We start from the raw sequence: 18,658 nt of genomic DNA, 5'->3' as shown, positions 1-18,658 counted from the left end.
GTGGTTGACTTAGAGAAGAAAACATGCAGTTGTAGCATATTTCAGTTAATAGGATACCCATATTGTCATGCTTGTTCAGCAATTGTTTCAAAAAGGGATAGAATAGATGATTATGTGGATGATTTTTATAAGAAGACAGTTTACCTCAAAGTGTATGACATGATACATGTTGTCCCTGGGGCACAAGATTACACAAAACCAGCTTTCGACCCGTTAAACCTCCTAAGATTAAAAAGAAGAGGGGTAGACCTAAGAAACTTAAGAGAAAAAGTCCTAATGAGCTGCAGTCAAACACTTCAACGCGAAAAGAATTAACGCATATTTGCAATAAATGCCTCTAAATAGGCCACAACAAGGACAACTGCAAGAATGAAATACATCCAAAGTCAAAGTTTTTCAAGATTTGTGTCAGTTTTTTAATATGTCATATAATAATTTTAATCTGTTATGTAACAAAATTATTGTTTTGCAGGCAAATGTTGTTCCTGAAGAAATCTCACATGGATCTCAAGGCCCCCGCCCCCTATAAGCCAAGAGCAACCAAGTAAAAAGGTAATATCAAGCATGTTCAATGAATTATGCTCTTTTGGTTTTATCCCTTCATCTTTTTTTTAAACTTATTTCTTATCATAATTTGCAGGCTGCAGCAAAAGAAAAGAGAAAAAACAGCAATGTAGTACAACCACCTGCACCTGCATCAAGCTTTGCAACCCAGGTATGTTTTTCTTTATTAAAATATTTTTAAACCAATCCAGCTGCAGCAAATGTTTTTCTGAATTCAAATTTAATGCAGCAGCAAGTAGGCTATTAAGGCTCTAGAAATGCATCTTTGCCCTTGCACACATCGGCGGATCTTCCCAACGAAAAAACCACACCCACTTCTTTTTTTCGTACACCCAAAAAACCTCCTACCTGGGTTGTCGTTGGTCCATGAGATTTTCAAAATCGCAAGCCTTCCACAATGATAAAAAATTTCTCTATTACTAGCCATATTTTGTGATATTTTTTTCCACTAAATGCAAGAGAGAAATGAAGAAATAGGACTTAAATAGAAGGAAGAGGGTATAATGTAATTTTCCACCAAGTTGCTGATTTTCTCTCAAATTCTCCATATTTTCCCTCCATATTTAACAGCAACAGGCGATTTCAGCAGTTGCCATTAACTTCTAACGGAAATCCCCATCTAGTACTGAAATTGAAAAAAAATTCTACATACGGGACTAAATATGCGAATTCCCTGAGTATGGGATTAAAATTGGAATCCGGTCCACTTATGGGACCAAAAATGTAATTTACCCTATAAGTGGTCCTATTTGCAATTCAGTCCTTCTGTTCGATTATAGTTTAGACGGAATGGATATATGTAAAGCATGTGACTGTTAAGTTGGATTTTTTGTGTCCATATTTCACGTGAAATGCACGTGGTAGAAGGTAGGGTTTAGAGTAAAATTCGATTTTACAGTGGAAAAAAAATTCACTATTCTGGAACCCTAAATCAAACTTCACTTTTTTAAAACTCTAACCATAATCGAGTTTTCTCCCACAAATCATTCGAAATTATCTAATTCACCCCTAAATATTTATTCAGGCTGCTATTTGACCATAAAAATTGATGTTCATGGCATTTATTTTCCAAGCCCTAAAAGATAAAATTTGGTCCTTACATGCTATGGAGTTAAACCAAATTACTTTAAGACTAGCAAAGCCACATCCTATTACCCCACTCACTGTTATTAGCATGTTGAAAAACTACCAGCCCAACCAGCCTAGCCTATATTGGCCTGCTGACGGGAAAATTTTCAATCCAAACCTAATATTAGCAAATTTAGGACTTATTAACCTCATCCAACACATCAATATTACACATCAAATTACCTTAAAAGGATGCACATGCAATTGGATCCAGTTGGATAAAGATTACGTGTGGCAAATTTCAAGATTTCAAGTTGTTTTTCTGCTATGTTGGAAAGATCTCTTCCTATTGATGTGGCGTTTGTATGATGTTGCCAACAGGGGATCTTTCAATGATTTTAGAGATATTTCGACCTTCCTTAACCGATTTCAGAATCTATTGTAATTTGTTTCGAGGGCTCCAGCTAAATCAATCAAGTAAGACAAGCTTATTCAACAAGTCCACTCAAATTCTCTATATTCTCTGCACTTTTCTTCACATTTTCATCACTCCAGACTCTCAAATTTATATATTCAGGTTAATGAATATGTTTTTCCTTAGTTCTTTAATTATCCATCTATTAACACTTTATTGATTTAAATATTAACATGTTAATCCATATATTACAGGTTAGTCCTCTGATTTTGTACTAAATCTTAATATGCATCAATAGTATTTTTCCGTCTCTTTATCATTGCTATTTCCTCTTTCGATTTGTTGGAATTATCTTTATTTTTTCGCAACTCAACGATCTCATCCTCCATTCTATTGATATTTGAAGCAAACCATGTACCACGCCCTTGATTTTGCCCACGTCGATTTATCTTCTTACTCAAAGTAGCAACAACCGTCACCACTCAAACGAGCAATCTTCCCATAATTGGGGTCGTTTATATCGCACCATTTTTACGTACCCCTATAGTAATCTATGTGCAATAATGTATTTGTCATGTTATTTTGATAAAATTTTTAAAATATAATCAATTAAATCTGATTTGATAATATATATATATATAGATATATTGTAATTAGACAGTGGTTCATCCCAAATAATTTTAATCGCTTGGACTAAACAATAAGATGGGTAGGTAAATATTTCGATAAAAAATCAAATACATCAATATATTAAGATACTTAGAATTATATAACAAAAGAATTATCTATAAATAAAGAAATTCAATGAATTTCATGAATAAAATTAATATATGATCACTTAGACTGATAACATTAATATTCTCACTTTGGATAGATTTTGAAAGTGGTTAGGTATAGTACTAATATATATTCTTTAAATATTGATCCAGATTTGTATGGGAAAAATGTATGCCAGATAAGGGAATATAAATGATTATATTAATAGAGATATATAACTAATTATCCAAATATATAAGTTATTGATATAACTAAATTAATCAAAGATATTTAATATTTATAATGATCGATGAATAAATCTTAATATTTTATTTACTAGAAATAATTATTTTAAGGCCTTAAATCTTAATATATAGTATAAAACAAGACTTCAGATCGTATGAAATTCTTAATTGCTAGTAATATCTGGCAAATGTGGGAAAAAGGCATTATTTTCCAAAATTATGCGCTTCTTTTTTTAATAATTTATTGCAAATAATTAATGTCATACTGCAGCACTTTTGTCAAGATTTTGGTAGGTGGGATGGATGGCAACATTTGTCTTAAAACCCTTATTAATTAATCAGACACTTTTCTTATGAAAATTAAATTTAAGAAATTTATACACTATAAATTAAATTGATTCTGACAGCCCCCCCCCCACCCCATCCTACACTACATATACCCTATATATATTATTTAAGAAAATTAAATAATAGTATATATTTTATCAATCAACTATCATATTTTTGTATCACACTCACCCATAATTGACACGTGTCTGTTTTCAAATTAAAAAATTTAATTAAATTGAATTATAATTTAAAAGCAATACACACAAATATAACATCAATATATGACACAAATGTACACTAGAAGATTCATTATAGATATTTGGGTACGTAAGGATGTTAGCAATATGACAAAGGGATTAATTAATTAATATTAACAATGATGGATGTGATTCCTCATCTTCTGATATAACTACAAGGATTAGTTTTTCAAATTACTAATTGATGACGTTTTGGAACACTTCAATTTCTCAATAATTGCCTAATTACTTGGTCTTTTTGCATATACTATTCTTTTCCATCCAATAGTTCACTTAAACTATGGATAGTTGTGATTTAGTAATTAAGATCGAATGTGGGCACAATTTTAATGTTTATGGTTCCACTATAAAAAAAATAATCAATACAAAAATCAGTGTCGAACTAATTAGCAAGTAAAATTTTTGTTGTTAAGCTAAATTATTTAATATTTTTTTCAAACAGTTCGTTGCTAAATTCATAGCAAGTTAATTTCCCTTACTAAATTCATTGGCAAGTAAACTTTTTGTATTAGATAATGTAGATTAGCAATGAGAGTTTTACTTGCTTATTATCTCGACACTAATTTTTTCGTTGCTAGTGAATAATTTTCTTGTAGTGTTCGAATCTTTTTCAGTTCAGATTAAACGCACATTTTACTCTGTATGTTAATTCTCACGGAATTAGACTTGGTTCTTAACGATAATAAGATAATTACATAGACTCTAGTCAGCACAATGGTGCAAGCGTAATTCTCTCTTAACAAGTCAGGTATAAAGATCCTGACCGATATAATAGTACAAATGCAATTCTCCTTGGTAAGTTTGTGGGGTGCCACCTTACTTTTCCATTTTTGTAATCACATAAAGGAAAAACAAAATATAGTTGACTTATGTATTTAAATTTCTTCTGCCCCCTTTCCTACTAATTTTCATTGGTCAATAATCTATTTATATTTTTTTTTACTTTCTTATTCAAAATTTAATAGCCCATCATGATGACCAATAATTCAAATAATTAAATTTGGAGGCCAACTAATAATAAGAAACAAATAATTGTCAACTCTCTATAGTCAATATTTTTCCTTCAAATTTTATTTATTTTTTTCTTACATGTTGATGAATCATGTGATTTCATGAAAAGATTACACCAACTTGATTATCAAATTCTTGATGATAATATTATCCAAACCTTATTTTAATTTCATTTTTTACAAGTGACTATTCAAACGTCTCTAGCTACTGAGGATGCTTCCAAACCCCCACAAGAGAACAAATTTCCACGCCCACTTGTACCCAAATGCCATTTTCATCTCCTCTTCACCTACCAAACTTTCTCAGAGAACTTCCTCATTCCAAGAACTACTATCCCGGAATTCAGTTTCGATTCGATTCCATCAATTTCCAAAAACCAGAAAAATTAAATGAAACCCTTCTTTGATTTCAATGAAATTAAGTACCTGTAATTCAGGGACAGGGATAATGGAATCCTGATTCCTGGAATTCAGGTGGGGATTCCAGCTGAAGGCCATGTTCATGGAAGTCATCATATCAGTGATTCTACTCTTCGTCGGGATAGCTATTCTGATTGTTATTCACGTCTGCGTTGTCGGGAGAGCTTTCAGGGGGACCGATTCCGTCAACGGGACGGCGACGAATTCGAATCCCATCCAGGCCCGGCCCGACAGGGTTCCAAGAATGGATGCTGAGGACATCATGGGATTGCCATGTTTCGATTACAACGTTGAAGGGATGACAGGGAATGGGAATGGCGAGTGTGCAGTGTGCCTGGAAAATTTCAGGGCTGGTGAAAAATGCAGAATTTTACCTAAATGCGGCCATTGCTTCCACGCAGAGTGCATAGATTCATGGCTGCTGAAGACTGCTGCCTGTCCCGTTTGTAGAACTGGTGCCAAGTCCCCGCAGTCGGATAGCAATATTAGGAGAAGCTATTCGGGTGATCGGCCTGGATTGGAATTGGAATAGATTTCTGGTTTTGATTTGTACAGACTCTCTGCATTTTTCATCTCGTCTTGATAAAATTACAGTGTAATACGCTTAGGCCATCTTTATTTTGAATTATTAGTAAGGATATCCCGTTTAATCACGTGTAATTTTGGAAAAATTGCAAGCAACCTCCATGTGATATTATAAATGATAAATTATCCTCTATGAAAAAATAAATAGTAATTTACCATTTTAAATAGAAAGGTAAATGGTAAATTTCTATTTTTTTCACAGAAAGATAAATTGTTATTCATCCTTTAATTTTTTATTAACCACAATAGAGCCCTGAAGGACGACGGCCCATCCAACCGAGACAAAAACCGGTGTGAACAACGTATAAACACCTTGTGAGGAGAATGTACCCTAAGAGCTCCTCCGGAGGAAGTCGAGCAATCTCCACTTTGGGCCACCTGTTATCCAAAACGGGGAAATTGTTATCAGACCTTCAATAGAAATTATGGATGAGGGGGCTAAATGATGGCAATCGACAATGGTGGGTATTTTCTTGGAAAGAAACCCTTTTTCCATAGTCTTGAGGCATTCGCTAGAGCCAACTGGCCATGCTTGATTCGTGTTACTGCCACCATAAATTTTTTTTCTTCTTCCAATTTAAAATAATATATTTATTTTCCATAAATACTATATTGAACTATATATATATATATATATATATCCTAAAATGATCTGAATACATATTAAGAGAGTGTTTTCGAGCATTTTAAAAAAGTAATTTTTAGCTTTTGGCTCCCAAAAAGTACTTTTGAAGTATTTAGAATGCCAACTTCTACTTTTGAAATCGCTAAGAATAGTGCTTTTAGGCCAAATGTTAGAAGCACATTAGAGGTGCTTTTAGTTGCTTTCGTTTCTTCATAAATAAATTTAACTTTATTTTTTTACTACTATACCCTTATTATATTATAATACTTTTTAGATTTAACTTTACCGTTTTAATTTATTTTAAAATTGTACATATAGAGTTGATGTCCGAGTTTTCAAATAATTTGAATAATCTAATAATAATTAAATTTACACTTTCACATTTTTACTATTTTAAAATTTTTATATTTATTTGCTATATCATCTAGTTATATTATTTTATTCACATATTATTATTTGATTAATTAATAAAATATTTTTTTATCAATCATACAAGTTAATCAACAATTATATTACTTAGTGGGAGCATTATTAAATTAAATATATACTTTTTAATATTTTTCAAAAATTTACTATGTGAAACAAATTTATTATTTTTTATGAAAAATAATCATTATCGACAAATAACAAGTGAAATTCTAAACAAAAAATAGTATACTTTTATTCTAGAAGTGATTTTTCTCCAAACACTGTCCAATTTAACATTTATCTACTTTTCACTTTTCTTGCAAATAATATCCACTTTTGATTCTGCTACAACTTTCAAATTTTTCGACTAGAATCACTTCTCTCAATGTAGAAATTTTTGCAAAAACTCCCTAAAAAATAAAAAGGATCTAAAGAGAGAGAGAGAGAGATGGAACATTAAAAAGAAATTTTGATTTAGAATAATTTCAAAATACCAATATCATTTAATCAATTTGAACCCAAAAAATATAAGTGACTTATGATGAAAAAACAAAATAAATATAAATAAAATGACTAAGTTCATTCAAAATAAAAACATAGCAACATTATCATTTGAAGGCTTTAGAATAAAGAAGAAAATAAATTCTCGGTTGTGATATAAAAAACTTTAGAATCAATTATTGGCAAATACATGGCGTGAGATTTAATTTTTTCAAAAATAAAATTAAAAAGGAAAAAGAAATAAAACGTATATTGTATTTTTCACATCATCTTCATATACAAGTACGACATGTAAGTCTAGCTAATACATACTATTTTCCCTAGTTTATGTCGGTGTCAGAGTAAGACTCCGCAGGCCAATTGAGTCAATCTTTGCATATGCACAAGAGAAAATGAGTCTCTCCCACATCGGAGATTTATTACGATGTCGTGCGTTTATAAGGAACCATATCGCACCTCGAAGGACAGGCAGCTGGAAAAGTGAAAAACAAAATCAGAACAATCCACCAGACTTGCTGCCTTTTATGATGCACGGCCAAATACTGTTATGTTAATTTGCTGTTTCTTTTAACCCTAAATTTGAACGTTTATGATGCACGGCCAAATACTGTTATGTTAATTTGCTGTTTCTTTTAACCCTAAATTAATAAACGTTCAAATACTGTTATGGTAATTTGCTGTTTCTTTTAACCCTAAATTAATAAACGTTGTTGTTTCATGAGTAATTTAAATAAAGGAATAATTGCATATTTTTTTTAATTTGGTGTAATTACGTGTAGATATCATCTATTTAAAAAAATTATATTTAGCACCATTAAGGTTGCTTTCATCTAAATAAGTCTTATCACTAGTCAAAATTCACTTAATTTGATGATATTATAAAAATAGAATAAAAATTGGCATATACCATCGATTGACTAATTATTGATTTATTGCGGACCAAACAATTTTTTCAGACTAAGCTATTCTTATAACGGTGAAAATATACCTCTTCACATGTATTAACACGGGAAGACGTATGTGGGTAATTGATCGTAAAGGTATTTATTTGACCTGCAATAAGTCAATCGGGGTTAAATATAAATTTTTCTTTGATTTTTTTGTTAATATCGGCAAATTCGGTGAATTTTGACAAATGTGGGACTTATTTGTTAGACGAAAGCAAATCTCGTGAATGATAGATGTAATATCTCAAACCAAAAGAGATATACGTATAATTATACCAAATTTTAGAGGAGGGGAGTGTAAACATCCCTTTAAATAATCTATATTAGTAATTATTGGGCCCAAAAAGTATTATTTATATCTTTGATTATACAAATGAAATAAGTACAAAAAATCGTTGATTAATTTTATTAAATTAGGGTCAAACTAAAAATATAAGTGAACAGAAATTAAATTATTTATTAAAAATGATGTAGTAGAATCCTTATAGAGCAAGTACCCACTAGTGCGTTAATCAAAATTGGACATATTATTATCAAATATCTTCTAATTACTACTATCTAGATATAGCTATATAATTTTTTTAAATAAAATATTTTATAATATGTTATTTAATAAAGGAATCGATTTCGTCAAAAAAAAAAAAAAAACTTGTCATTTTTAATAGATAAAACATAATAATTTTAAATTTTTAATGTATCTTGATTATAATTAAATATTATATTTTTCTACACATACAATATATTATACCAACCAATATTTGTATTTTACGAGGATTAGTTTTAGAAAATTATTTCATAATATTTAATATACAGATGTAAATATTTAATATTTATATGTAAATATCCAACTTTATAGAAAAGTATAAAAATTAAAGAATTAGTTATATTTATTTATTTTTAATCCACCATTCATCTAAAATGATCTTACTTTTTAAAAAATAAAATAAAGTAAAAAGCAAGAATAAAACTTACTTTAATATGTTATAAGAAAAACAACTGAAATACAAACAAAAATAAAAATAAATAAAGATGGACCATAAAAAATGTATTTAAAATAATCTCAATACTCATCTCCACGTATTTCTTATGTAAATTTTATTAATGAAAAGCTTATCTAAATTTATTATTTTTTGCGCTATTCGAATCGAGCTTAAAGAATTATTAAATAAAAAATATATTTAAATAATTGTTTATCTATCAATTTCAATTCAGTATCAAAAAATTGGATTTAATTTTCAGCTCAAAGTTCAATGTAATAGTAGTTTCCAGTTTCCAACTGGATCAGATAACTCGAATATTCAATCTGTTTCCCCACAGCAATCGGATCCAAAACGGTACTTGGATTAGAATCGGATCCATTGGCGGCCCAATATAATATGGACCTATTCAATTGAACTCTTGGACAACCCAGGCACAATACTTTAAGGGTAAATTAAACTGTCGAAATTAGATTCAAATACACAAATATTTTTTTTTATTTTTTTACAGAATTATAAATATACTATTTTGTTAAATGGGAACCTTAGGATCCTAACTAGCGGACGGAAGATTTTAATTTGGATCTGACTCGATCAAACTTTAATCAATTATATGGTAATTGTAATACACTTGTTGTATGATGGTGTATAGTTTAGGAAAAGTGATCAATTATACACTTACTCTATAATTGGTTTGGTTCAACTGAACTTAATTTGAACAAGAATATCCACTGGCGGAGATAGAAACGAAAAGTGGCGAGGTGAGAACAATTACTTACTAAACAAGTTAAGACGAGTTTTGATTCACATTTTATACACTGTATTGAAAAAATAGTTCAATTAAGTCCAATATAGAATTTTGGTGTTAATTTTTCGATCAATTGAATGGAAATTGATGATGTGTCAATTAATCGCTTATTTGTCCAGTGAAATAAGCCATGTCATTGTTTGACGTAGTTAATAAATACACCGGGGATCCTGCATGGCCTAATTGTATATGAATATATACATTATTATAAAATAAAATTATTATATAATTAATACAAATTTAAAAAATTAAATTAAAATAAATCTCTACTGCCTCCACCCCTCTCCACGCCACCCCCCTTCTCCGTCCACCTCCATCGCCCCCAGCAGAGGGGGGGCGACGCACCATTGCCCAGCACATAATTAGGTGACCGTTGGGCGTCACTGGGCAATTTGCCGTCGCCTAGTTGTGCTTGTCGCCCTTCTATAGCGGGTGAGGGTGGGGGGTGGAGGATGGGGTGTGGGGGTATGGGGGTTGTTTTTTATTTAAATATATATTATATAAAATAATTTTTTTCATTATCTATAACAATTTATAAAATAATAATTTTAATTTTATAATTTTATGTTTATATGATATAAAATAAGAATTTTATTTTTTATAGTCTATAAATATTTATAAAATAAGTATTTATAATTAACTATAATTTTATGTATTTTTATAATAATTAATTTTATAATCTATAAGTATTTATAAAATAATTATTTATAATTTATATATAATATTATGTATTTATTTTTTTGTGTCAATGATATTTTTTTGAAGCTGGTATATTAAGTAATATATTTTATTTTAATTTATAATATATTTTAAAATGTGTAAGATTATTTATTATATGAATATATAGACGACATTTTGCAAAGTTAGTATAAAATATAAATTCAAAGCTTGTATTATACAATTTGATCTGTTGATCTTTTTTTTTTTTTTTTTTTTCTGTAAGTACTTATATGGGAGGAAAGAAATAAAAAAAAAAAATCCACTTCAAGTGCCGAGTCATTCTTTAATGCCACATGGGATAAATCAAACCATAGACATAAATAATGGACTAAAAAGTATAATTACTCAAAAATATAAGTCTAGTTCATCCGTCAAGTCAGACTTTTGTACCACATGGGATAAAAGATCCCCAAATTTATTGACATGTGCCGTGCACATGTTAATTTTCAGAAAAAACTAAAAAAATCCGCCATTGTAGTACCTAATAAATATTTTTCCAATATAGTGTATAAAATATAATAATTATCACAATTAATAGACTGAATTGAACGAAAGCCAAATTAGTGAATAAAATATAATAATTAACACAGTAAAATGATATTATTGTAATCGTCTTTATAATATATTAAAATTTAATAAAAATAATTATAATTAATAATAATTTATTATTTTTACTTTTTCTCGATAGTCTAGACACAAACGTCTTGAGGGGAAAAAAACATATATTATTAAGTTTAATTGTATTTGTCAAATTTATAAAATGTATATTTTCTAAAATGTCTTTTTGTCATAAAAGAATTACTTGTTATAAAAAGATGCTAAAAAATAAAGAATATTTCCTAAATTTCGCCATATTTATATCAAATATATTGCATTTCCTGAATTTATATGTTTGTTGTCATATTTGTTGGCTCGTGGGTTGTCATATTTGTTTGTTCAATTTTGGAAGAAAATCATCATGTCCGTACAATGTATAACTAAAATTTGAATGAAATCTTATTATATAGTTTGAATTGAGTTTTCTATTTTAAATCATTGCATACTTTATTCCAATTAGTATATGCATACCAAATATATATAATCTTTTTAAATAAATAACTGATATAATCTTTATATATATAGTATGTATATATTAAATAAAATAAAAATACAATAAAATTTAGAATAAAAAATTCTATGAGTACTTTTCTACATGTAAATACTCAAATTTCTTCTTTATTAATTTTATTTCTTCCCTTTAAAAGAATTTGGTCAGATTAATAATTTCAATATATTTTAATAATCTCATAATTATATACTCTTTTTTCTCTTTACTACACATTTATCTCTCACTTTATTTCTCCATATTTATTATAATTTATAATTGTTATTTTTTATTTTCATAATTTTTTCCCCTCACCTCACATAAAGATTCTTTTTATATACTTTCTCCACATTTATTACGATTTATAATTATAATTATAGTTTGTCCTTTTTACAGATTTCTTTTTTCTTATCGTCTCACACTAAAATGCTTTTTAACTTTCTCCACATTTATTACAATTTAAAATTATAATTTATTCTTTTCACAAATTTTTTTTCCTCCTCACCTCACACTAAGATTCTTTTTTATATGCTTTCTAAATATTTATTATAATTATAATTATAACTTATTCTTTTAAAAAAAATTATTTTTTTTCATCACCTCACACTAAGATTCTTTTTATATACTTTCTACATATCTATTAAAATTATAATTATAATTTATTATTTTCACAATTTTTTTTTCTCAACACTTAATACTAAGATTCCATTTATATGCTTTCTCCATATTTATTACAATTTATAATCATTATTTGTTCTTTTACACAAATTTCTTTTTTCCTCATCACCATACGCTAAGATTCTTTTAAACTTTCTCCACATTTTATTACTATTTATAAATATAATTTATTCTTTTTACCGATTTCTTTTTTCTCATCAATCACTCGGATTTTATTATATGCTAAATGTGCAACAATAATTAGTAGCTATAAAAAGACACTCACATCAAGCAAATTAATTAACCGAGCAAGAAATGAGTATGGGTTCTCTTCCAAGCCCACACTTCGTCATCTTCCCTTTCATGTCTCATGGCCACACCATCCCTGTCCTCTACCTCGCCCGACTCCTCCACCGCCGATCCGCCGCCGTCACCATCTTCACCACCTCTGGAAACTCCCCTCCCATCCGTGCATGTCTCGAGGACACCGATGTCTCAGTTATCGAACTCCCTTTCCCTCAGAACATAGAGGGCATCCCTCCCGGCGTAGAGAACACTCACAAATTGCCATCCATGGCCTGTTTTCTCCCTTTTGTCGAATCCACGAAACTCATGCAGAAAAGCTTCGAACAGGCCTTGGAATCCCTTACCACTCCTGTTTCCTGCGTAATTTCTGACGGGTTTCTCGGGTGGACTCTAAAATCTGCTAAAAAATTTGGTGTTCCGAGGTTTGTTTTCTTCGGGACGGGCAATTTTTCATTTACTATGTACCAGATCTTAGGCACGGAAAGGCCTCATGCAGGCACGAATTTGCTGGATGAGCCCTTTCCCATGCCTGATTTTCCAGGGCTGAAGCTGACAAGAAATGACTTCGACCCACCGTATAATGATATGGAGCCGTCGGGCCCGTATGTGGAGTTCCTGGCGGAGCAGATGGCTGCGGCGGCGATGAGCGACGGGATAATCGTGAACAGCTTCTACGAGTTGGAACAATGTTACGCTGATTATTGGAACAATAAATATCGCCCAAAAGCTCTTTGTGTTGGCCCACTCTGCATGGCGGCGTCGCCGCCGTCACAGGCCCTGGCAAATCCAAGTTATACACAATTCCTGGACGAAAATTTGGCTGCTGGTGAACCTGTTTTGTACGTTGCTTTTGGGACTCAAGCAGAAGTGTCAGCGGAGCAATTGCAAGAAATCGCAGCGGGATTGGAACAATCTCAGGTGAGTTTCTTGTGGACTTTGAAGCCCAAAGGGTTGGGATTCTTGCAGAAATTTGAAGAGAGGGTGAATAGTAGAGGAATCGTGGTGAAAGACTGGGTTGATCAGCAACAAATCCTCCGCCACGAGGGAGTAAAAGGGTTTCTGAGCCACTGCGGATGGAACTCAGTGATGGAGAGCATCTTCGCCGGCGTTCCCATTCTTGCTTTGCCTTTCATGGCGGAGCAGCATATGAATGCAAGATTTGTGGCAGAGGAAGCTGGCGTGGGGCTGAGGATCGTGCCGAGGAGCGGATCCGTCCGGGGATTTGTGGCTGCGGAGGAGGTGGAGAGAAAGGTGAGAGAGCTGATGATGGGCGTTGAGAAGGGAGCGGAGGTGCGGAAGAAGGTGGCGGAGTACCGCGACGCTGCGTGCGACGCCGTGAAAGAAGGCGGTTCATCCACTCGCACGTTGGATATGCTGATTGATGAGGTTGCCCGGAAAAGACAGACATTTTCCTCTGGCGGGCGTGCAGTGTGTTGTCCTGACGGGCAACGTTTGGACTCTGATCACAATAGGCAACAGGCATAGTTTTAGACTAGAAAGGAGGCCGAATTAATTCAATCACAAATATACTTGTTTTGTAATTGATAGTTTTTTAAAATTGTATAATAATCATTATTGCATTATATAATTGATTTAAATTTGGCATAACCAGATGCGATCAAGAATTTCTCTAAGTGTAAAATATCACAGCGAAAGCATATAGCAATGAAAGAATTTCTTGAATCGAATTTCTGATTTGCAGAAGGGAAAGCAGTTGTTGTTCAAACACAACTGTAAAATTTTGTAATTCTGTTATTTTCGCTCTTGAGAAAGACGAAGGCACAATTCCCTTTTATAGCCTTCCTTTACAATCGTTAACTATACTCGCATTTCACTAATAGAAGCGTGAACCTTAGGAAGAATTTCTGCAAATGCGATTACAAGTAAAACTTAGACAATTAAGAGTCCATTTGGTTGTGTTTTCACTTTCATTTTCATTTTCAGTTTCCAACAATTAGAAATGTGTAGAAATGTTTTATTGATTTTTGTGCGAAAATTGAGAATATGTTTGGATTAGTTGTTTCCAAATATAGGTATATAGGTGTGAGAATGTTGAATATAGGTATATGTATTTTTGATGTGACAGATGACCAAATTGATTGAATATGTGAAATTATAGAATAATCAAAGTGAATCTTGCCATTTGAAACAATTTTAATTGATTTGAAACAAGGAAAGACATGCTGATAAGATAAGACAAGTATGACAAACCCATGTGACCTATAATTTCAAAAAATTGAGAATTAAAATAGGAATGCATTCTCAACGAAAATGTCTTGACCAAACAAAATCCCAACTACCTAAATAGTGAAAAGTGGAAAAAATTCTCATTAAAAACACAACCAAACGGGCTCTAATAAACTCACGTTGGATATAATAAAACACGTTTCCTCCATTCAGCGATTACAAGCTCTTTCTCCCTCTTTGAGTTCATCTGTTGGTTCCTGCAGCTGCAACCAAAATCTGTCCACTTTTACACTAAGCAACATTATATTTTATATTTTGTTGAATATATAAATGTTATGTGAATAACAATTTACATAAATTATATATTAAATAAAATCAAAACAATTACCCAATAAGATATATTAGTAATTATCGAGCACAAAAGGTATTATTTATATATTTGATTATACAAATGAAATAAGTATAAAAATAATTGATTAATTTTATTCAATTAGGGTCAAATTAAAAATATAAAAAATTATTTTTTGAAAATGATGATGTAGAATTCTTATAGACCAAGTACCCACTAGTGCGTTAATCAGAAATTGGACATATTATTACCAAATATCTTCGAATTACTACTATAGAAAAATATAAAAAATAAAGAATTAGTTATATGTATTTTTTTTTTGAATAATTCACTATTCATCTAAAATGATCTAACTTTTTAAAAAATAAAATAAAATAAAAAAATAAGAATAAAACTTACTTTAATACCCCGTGTCTATTATATTAGATATTGTATATGATTCTTAACAAGTTAATTTATTATTAGCCACGATGAGACCTACTCATCTCCACCTATTTCTTGTGTAAGTTTTATTAATGAAAAGCTTATTTGAATTAATTTGAGATAAAGAAGAAATCATGTGACTTAATTACTAAGTTGGTAAGATTAACTAGAAAATAAATTATAGAGTATAATTTGAATATAACAAACTTTAAAGGACTAAATTAAAATTCTATAAGATTTTTAGGGTCAAATTATACAGGTTAAAGAATTAAAGGACTAAATTATAAATTTTATAAAATTAACCCCTTAGTTTGATAAAGGGTGGCAGAAATCCAAGCTGTTTCTACCTTTTCTTCTACATCCCTTGACCAAGAACAGAATTTGGCCTCAATTCTGTAAGTGTTTCCTAACTATTTCAATTAATTGGATTAAATTAATATATATAAATACCTTAGTTATATATATATATAAATATTTATATTTTTTATTCGCTATATATATATATATATATATTTACTGAAGTGGGTTATATTATCTGCTTACCTTTCATAACCATTAAATCATGTGATAATTTGGAATTACCTAATCAATTAAATTTATACATATAAACTTTATGTTATATTTTAATATATATTTGTATTACGTTATAATTTTTTTAATGACAGTAATTCACTTATGATCTTTTATTATTTATAAATTTATGTCAAAATTTAGTAATTTCTATGAATTAATCTAAAAATCATAATAATAACAATAATAATAATAATAATAATAATTATGATGATGATGATAGTTGAATAATTCTAATTATTATTTTTATTATATATATAATTAGACTAAAAAGTTTAATCAATAATTACTATTCTTAAAATTCGGACACCCGATTCATAAGAAATTTAAATATATAGAAGACTGTGTCCATTAGATCATATCAGACGGTATGATTTAAAATCACACGGTCTGATTCAACGGTACACTGTCTTGAATGATTATTCTTATGTTTCGAGTATGATATTTCGACATCCGTATATCTAATAAGTCTAAAACTTTACCAAATATATTTTTCTGTAAGTTTTATCATATCTAACGGTCTGATCTGAATTTTGATGGCCCAATTAACTCATGTTGTTCAACAATGTAAGATTATAGTTGCATCAATGTTATACTAACATTTATAAATATATAAATTTTGCAGATTGTGAACATATATTAATTTCAACTATAAAATATTTTTATGTATCTCAATTGCATTATTTCAGATAATTGATACTTTTCGAATAACTTTAAACTGTTCAGAATGATTTTTTTTTTTTTTTTGTACAATTTACTAATTATACTACTACTAAACTAATCAGTAGTTTATATTTATAACAATAAATTAGAACTTCATACTATATTTTGGTATATTTATAATATAGTATACATTATACAATCTATTTTATTACTTATAAATTTATATAAAAAATTGGTGATTCCCATTATTTAATCTAATAATGATAATAATAACAATAATATAGTATGCATTATACAATTTATTTCATTACTTATAAATTTATGTAAAAAATTGGTGATTTCCATAATTTATAATAATAATAATAAATAAAAAAATTAAAAAATTAAAAAAAAATAGTTTGAGCTCGAGCTCATCAAATTGAGCTCAAGTTCGAGCTCGAGTTCGACTCATTGCCACCCCTACTCTCACTTTATTAAGACTCGAATATTTATTTTTGCAGATATTACAGACCAAAACACTTGCAAGAGATGTCAGTTGTGAGGCATCATGCACTTCATTTAGATCTATCCTTTGGAGTGAGGTCCCAAGGTGACATATGAAGCATTTGTCCCCTCCACACCGCCAGCATCAACATGTTGCACTTTTAGGGCATAAATGAAATGTTCTTTTTCATATTCTCTCAAACATAAATCTCCCAAAAGATCATGGATTCCACATTTTTTTTATTTTTCCATCAAACCCAAATTTAAGACTCAAAAATAGATTTCTATTAATAAGGTCTCTTAAGTATTTCTCTGCTACTTCTTCCAAGCTTTTACCTCTTATTGGTTTTAAAAATCTTTCAGCAATCCATAATTTGGTTAAATTTGAAAATGTGAATCTCAGAATCTTCACGAAAAATATTCATATAGAAAAAATATGGTTTAAGATGAACGGACAAATTGTTATAGCTCAAAGACAATATCTTTAGACATCCCTCATAATCTTTTGAATTACGAAAAGTGCTTACGTTTATTGCGTCAGACTCCCAATATTCCCGTGTCATGTTGGAGTTTGCGAGCAGCCTCCCGAGTACAACAATTGTTAGTGGAATTCCATTGCAAGATTTTGCAATGTTCTTACCAATTTCCTCCAATTCCGGATATGGACAATCTTTTTATGCAAAGATTTCTTGGCAAAACAAATTCCAACTTTTTTCCTTATTTAGAAAATCTAACGAATAAGATTCCTGAGAGCCTAAAGAAATAGCCAAGCTTGACTCCCTAGTAGTCAGCATAACTAGACTTCCTTTTCCGTCATTTGGAAAGAACAACTTTAAATCATCCCAAGCCTCTACACTCCATACATCATCCATAACTATCAAATATCTCTCCCCGAATAAACTTTGGTACAATCTTTGTCCTAATCCGGCCTCAGTTTGACTACTCTCTTGGTTTTTTTCATTACCAAGAAGGGATGAAAGAATTTCCAATGCACTACATTCTTGAGATATTGTAAGCCAAATTCGTTTAGAAAAGTAGTGCAAAGTATATGGATGATCAAAAACATTTTGAGCTAAAGTAGTCTTACTAATGCCTCCCATCCCTACAATGGAGAGGATCTGGAGATCAGGTTCACCTCTGGTGAGCTTATCCACGATTGGATCTCAAGTGTTCCTCAAATCCCACCACAGTAGTCTTCTTGGCACTGGAAGGAAGCATTTTTGGTGATTTGACAGGAACAGACACTATACACTGCTCTTCTTGGGCGTCGACTGCCCATTCTTCTTTCACCATCTTCGTC

General features: G+C 30.4%; 1 protein-coding gene across 1 annotated transcript; it reads left to right on the top strand.

Moving 5' to 3' along the window:
• On the top strand, positions 12,990-14,183 carry LOC105157400 (UDP-glycosyltransferase 90A1-like). The gene has a single exon (XM_011073813.2). The coding sequence runs from the start codon at positions 12,990-12,992 to the stop codon at positions 14,166-14,168; it is 1,179 nt and encodes a 392-aa protein (XP_011072115.2). The 3' UTR covers positions 14,169-14,183.

The sequence above is a fragment of the Sesamum indicum genome, linkage group LG3 (genome assembly GCF_000512975.1).
Source record: "Sesamum indicum cultivar Zhongzhi No. 13 linkage group LG3, S_indicum_v1.0, whole genome shotgun sequence".
Taxonomy (NCBI): Eukaryota; Viridiplantae; Streptophyta; class Magnoliopsida; order Lamiales; family Pedaliaceae; genus Sesamum; species Sesamum indicum.
The sequence above is the reverse complement of the archived record's forward strand: the minus strand, read 5'-3'. Positions and strand labels throughout refer to the sequence as shown.

Bases quoted from the DNA above. Each gene is read 5' to 3' on its own strand.
- LOC105157400 (XM_011073813.2), top strand. From the start codon at position 12,990: ATGCAGAAAAGCTTCGAACAGGCCTTGGAATCCCTTACCACTCCTGTT.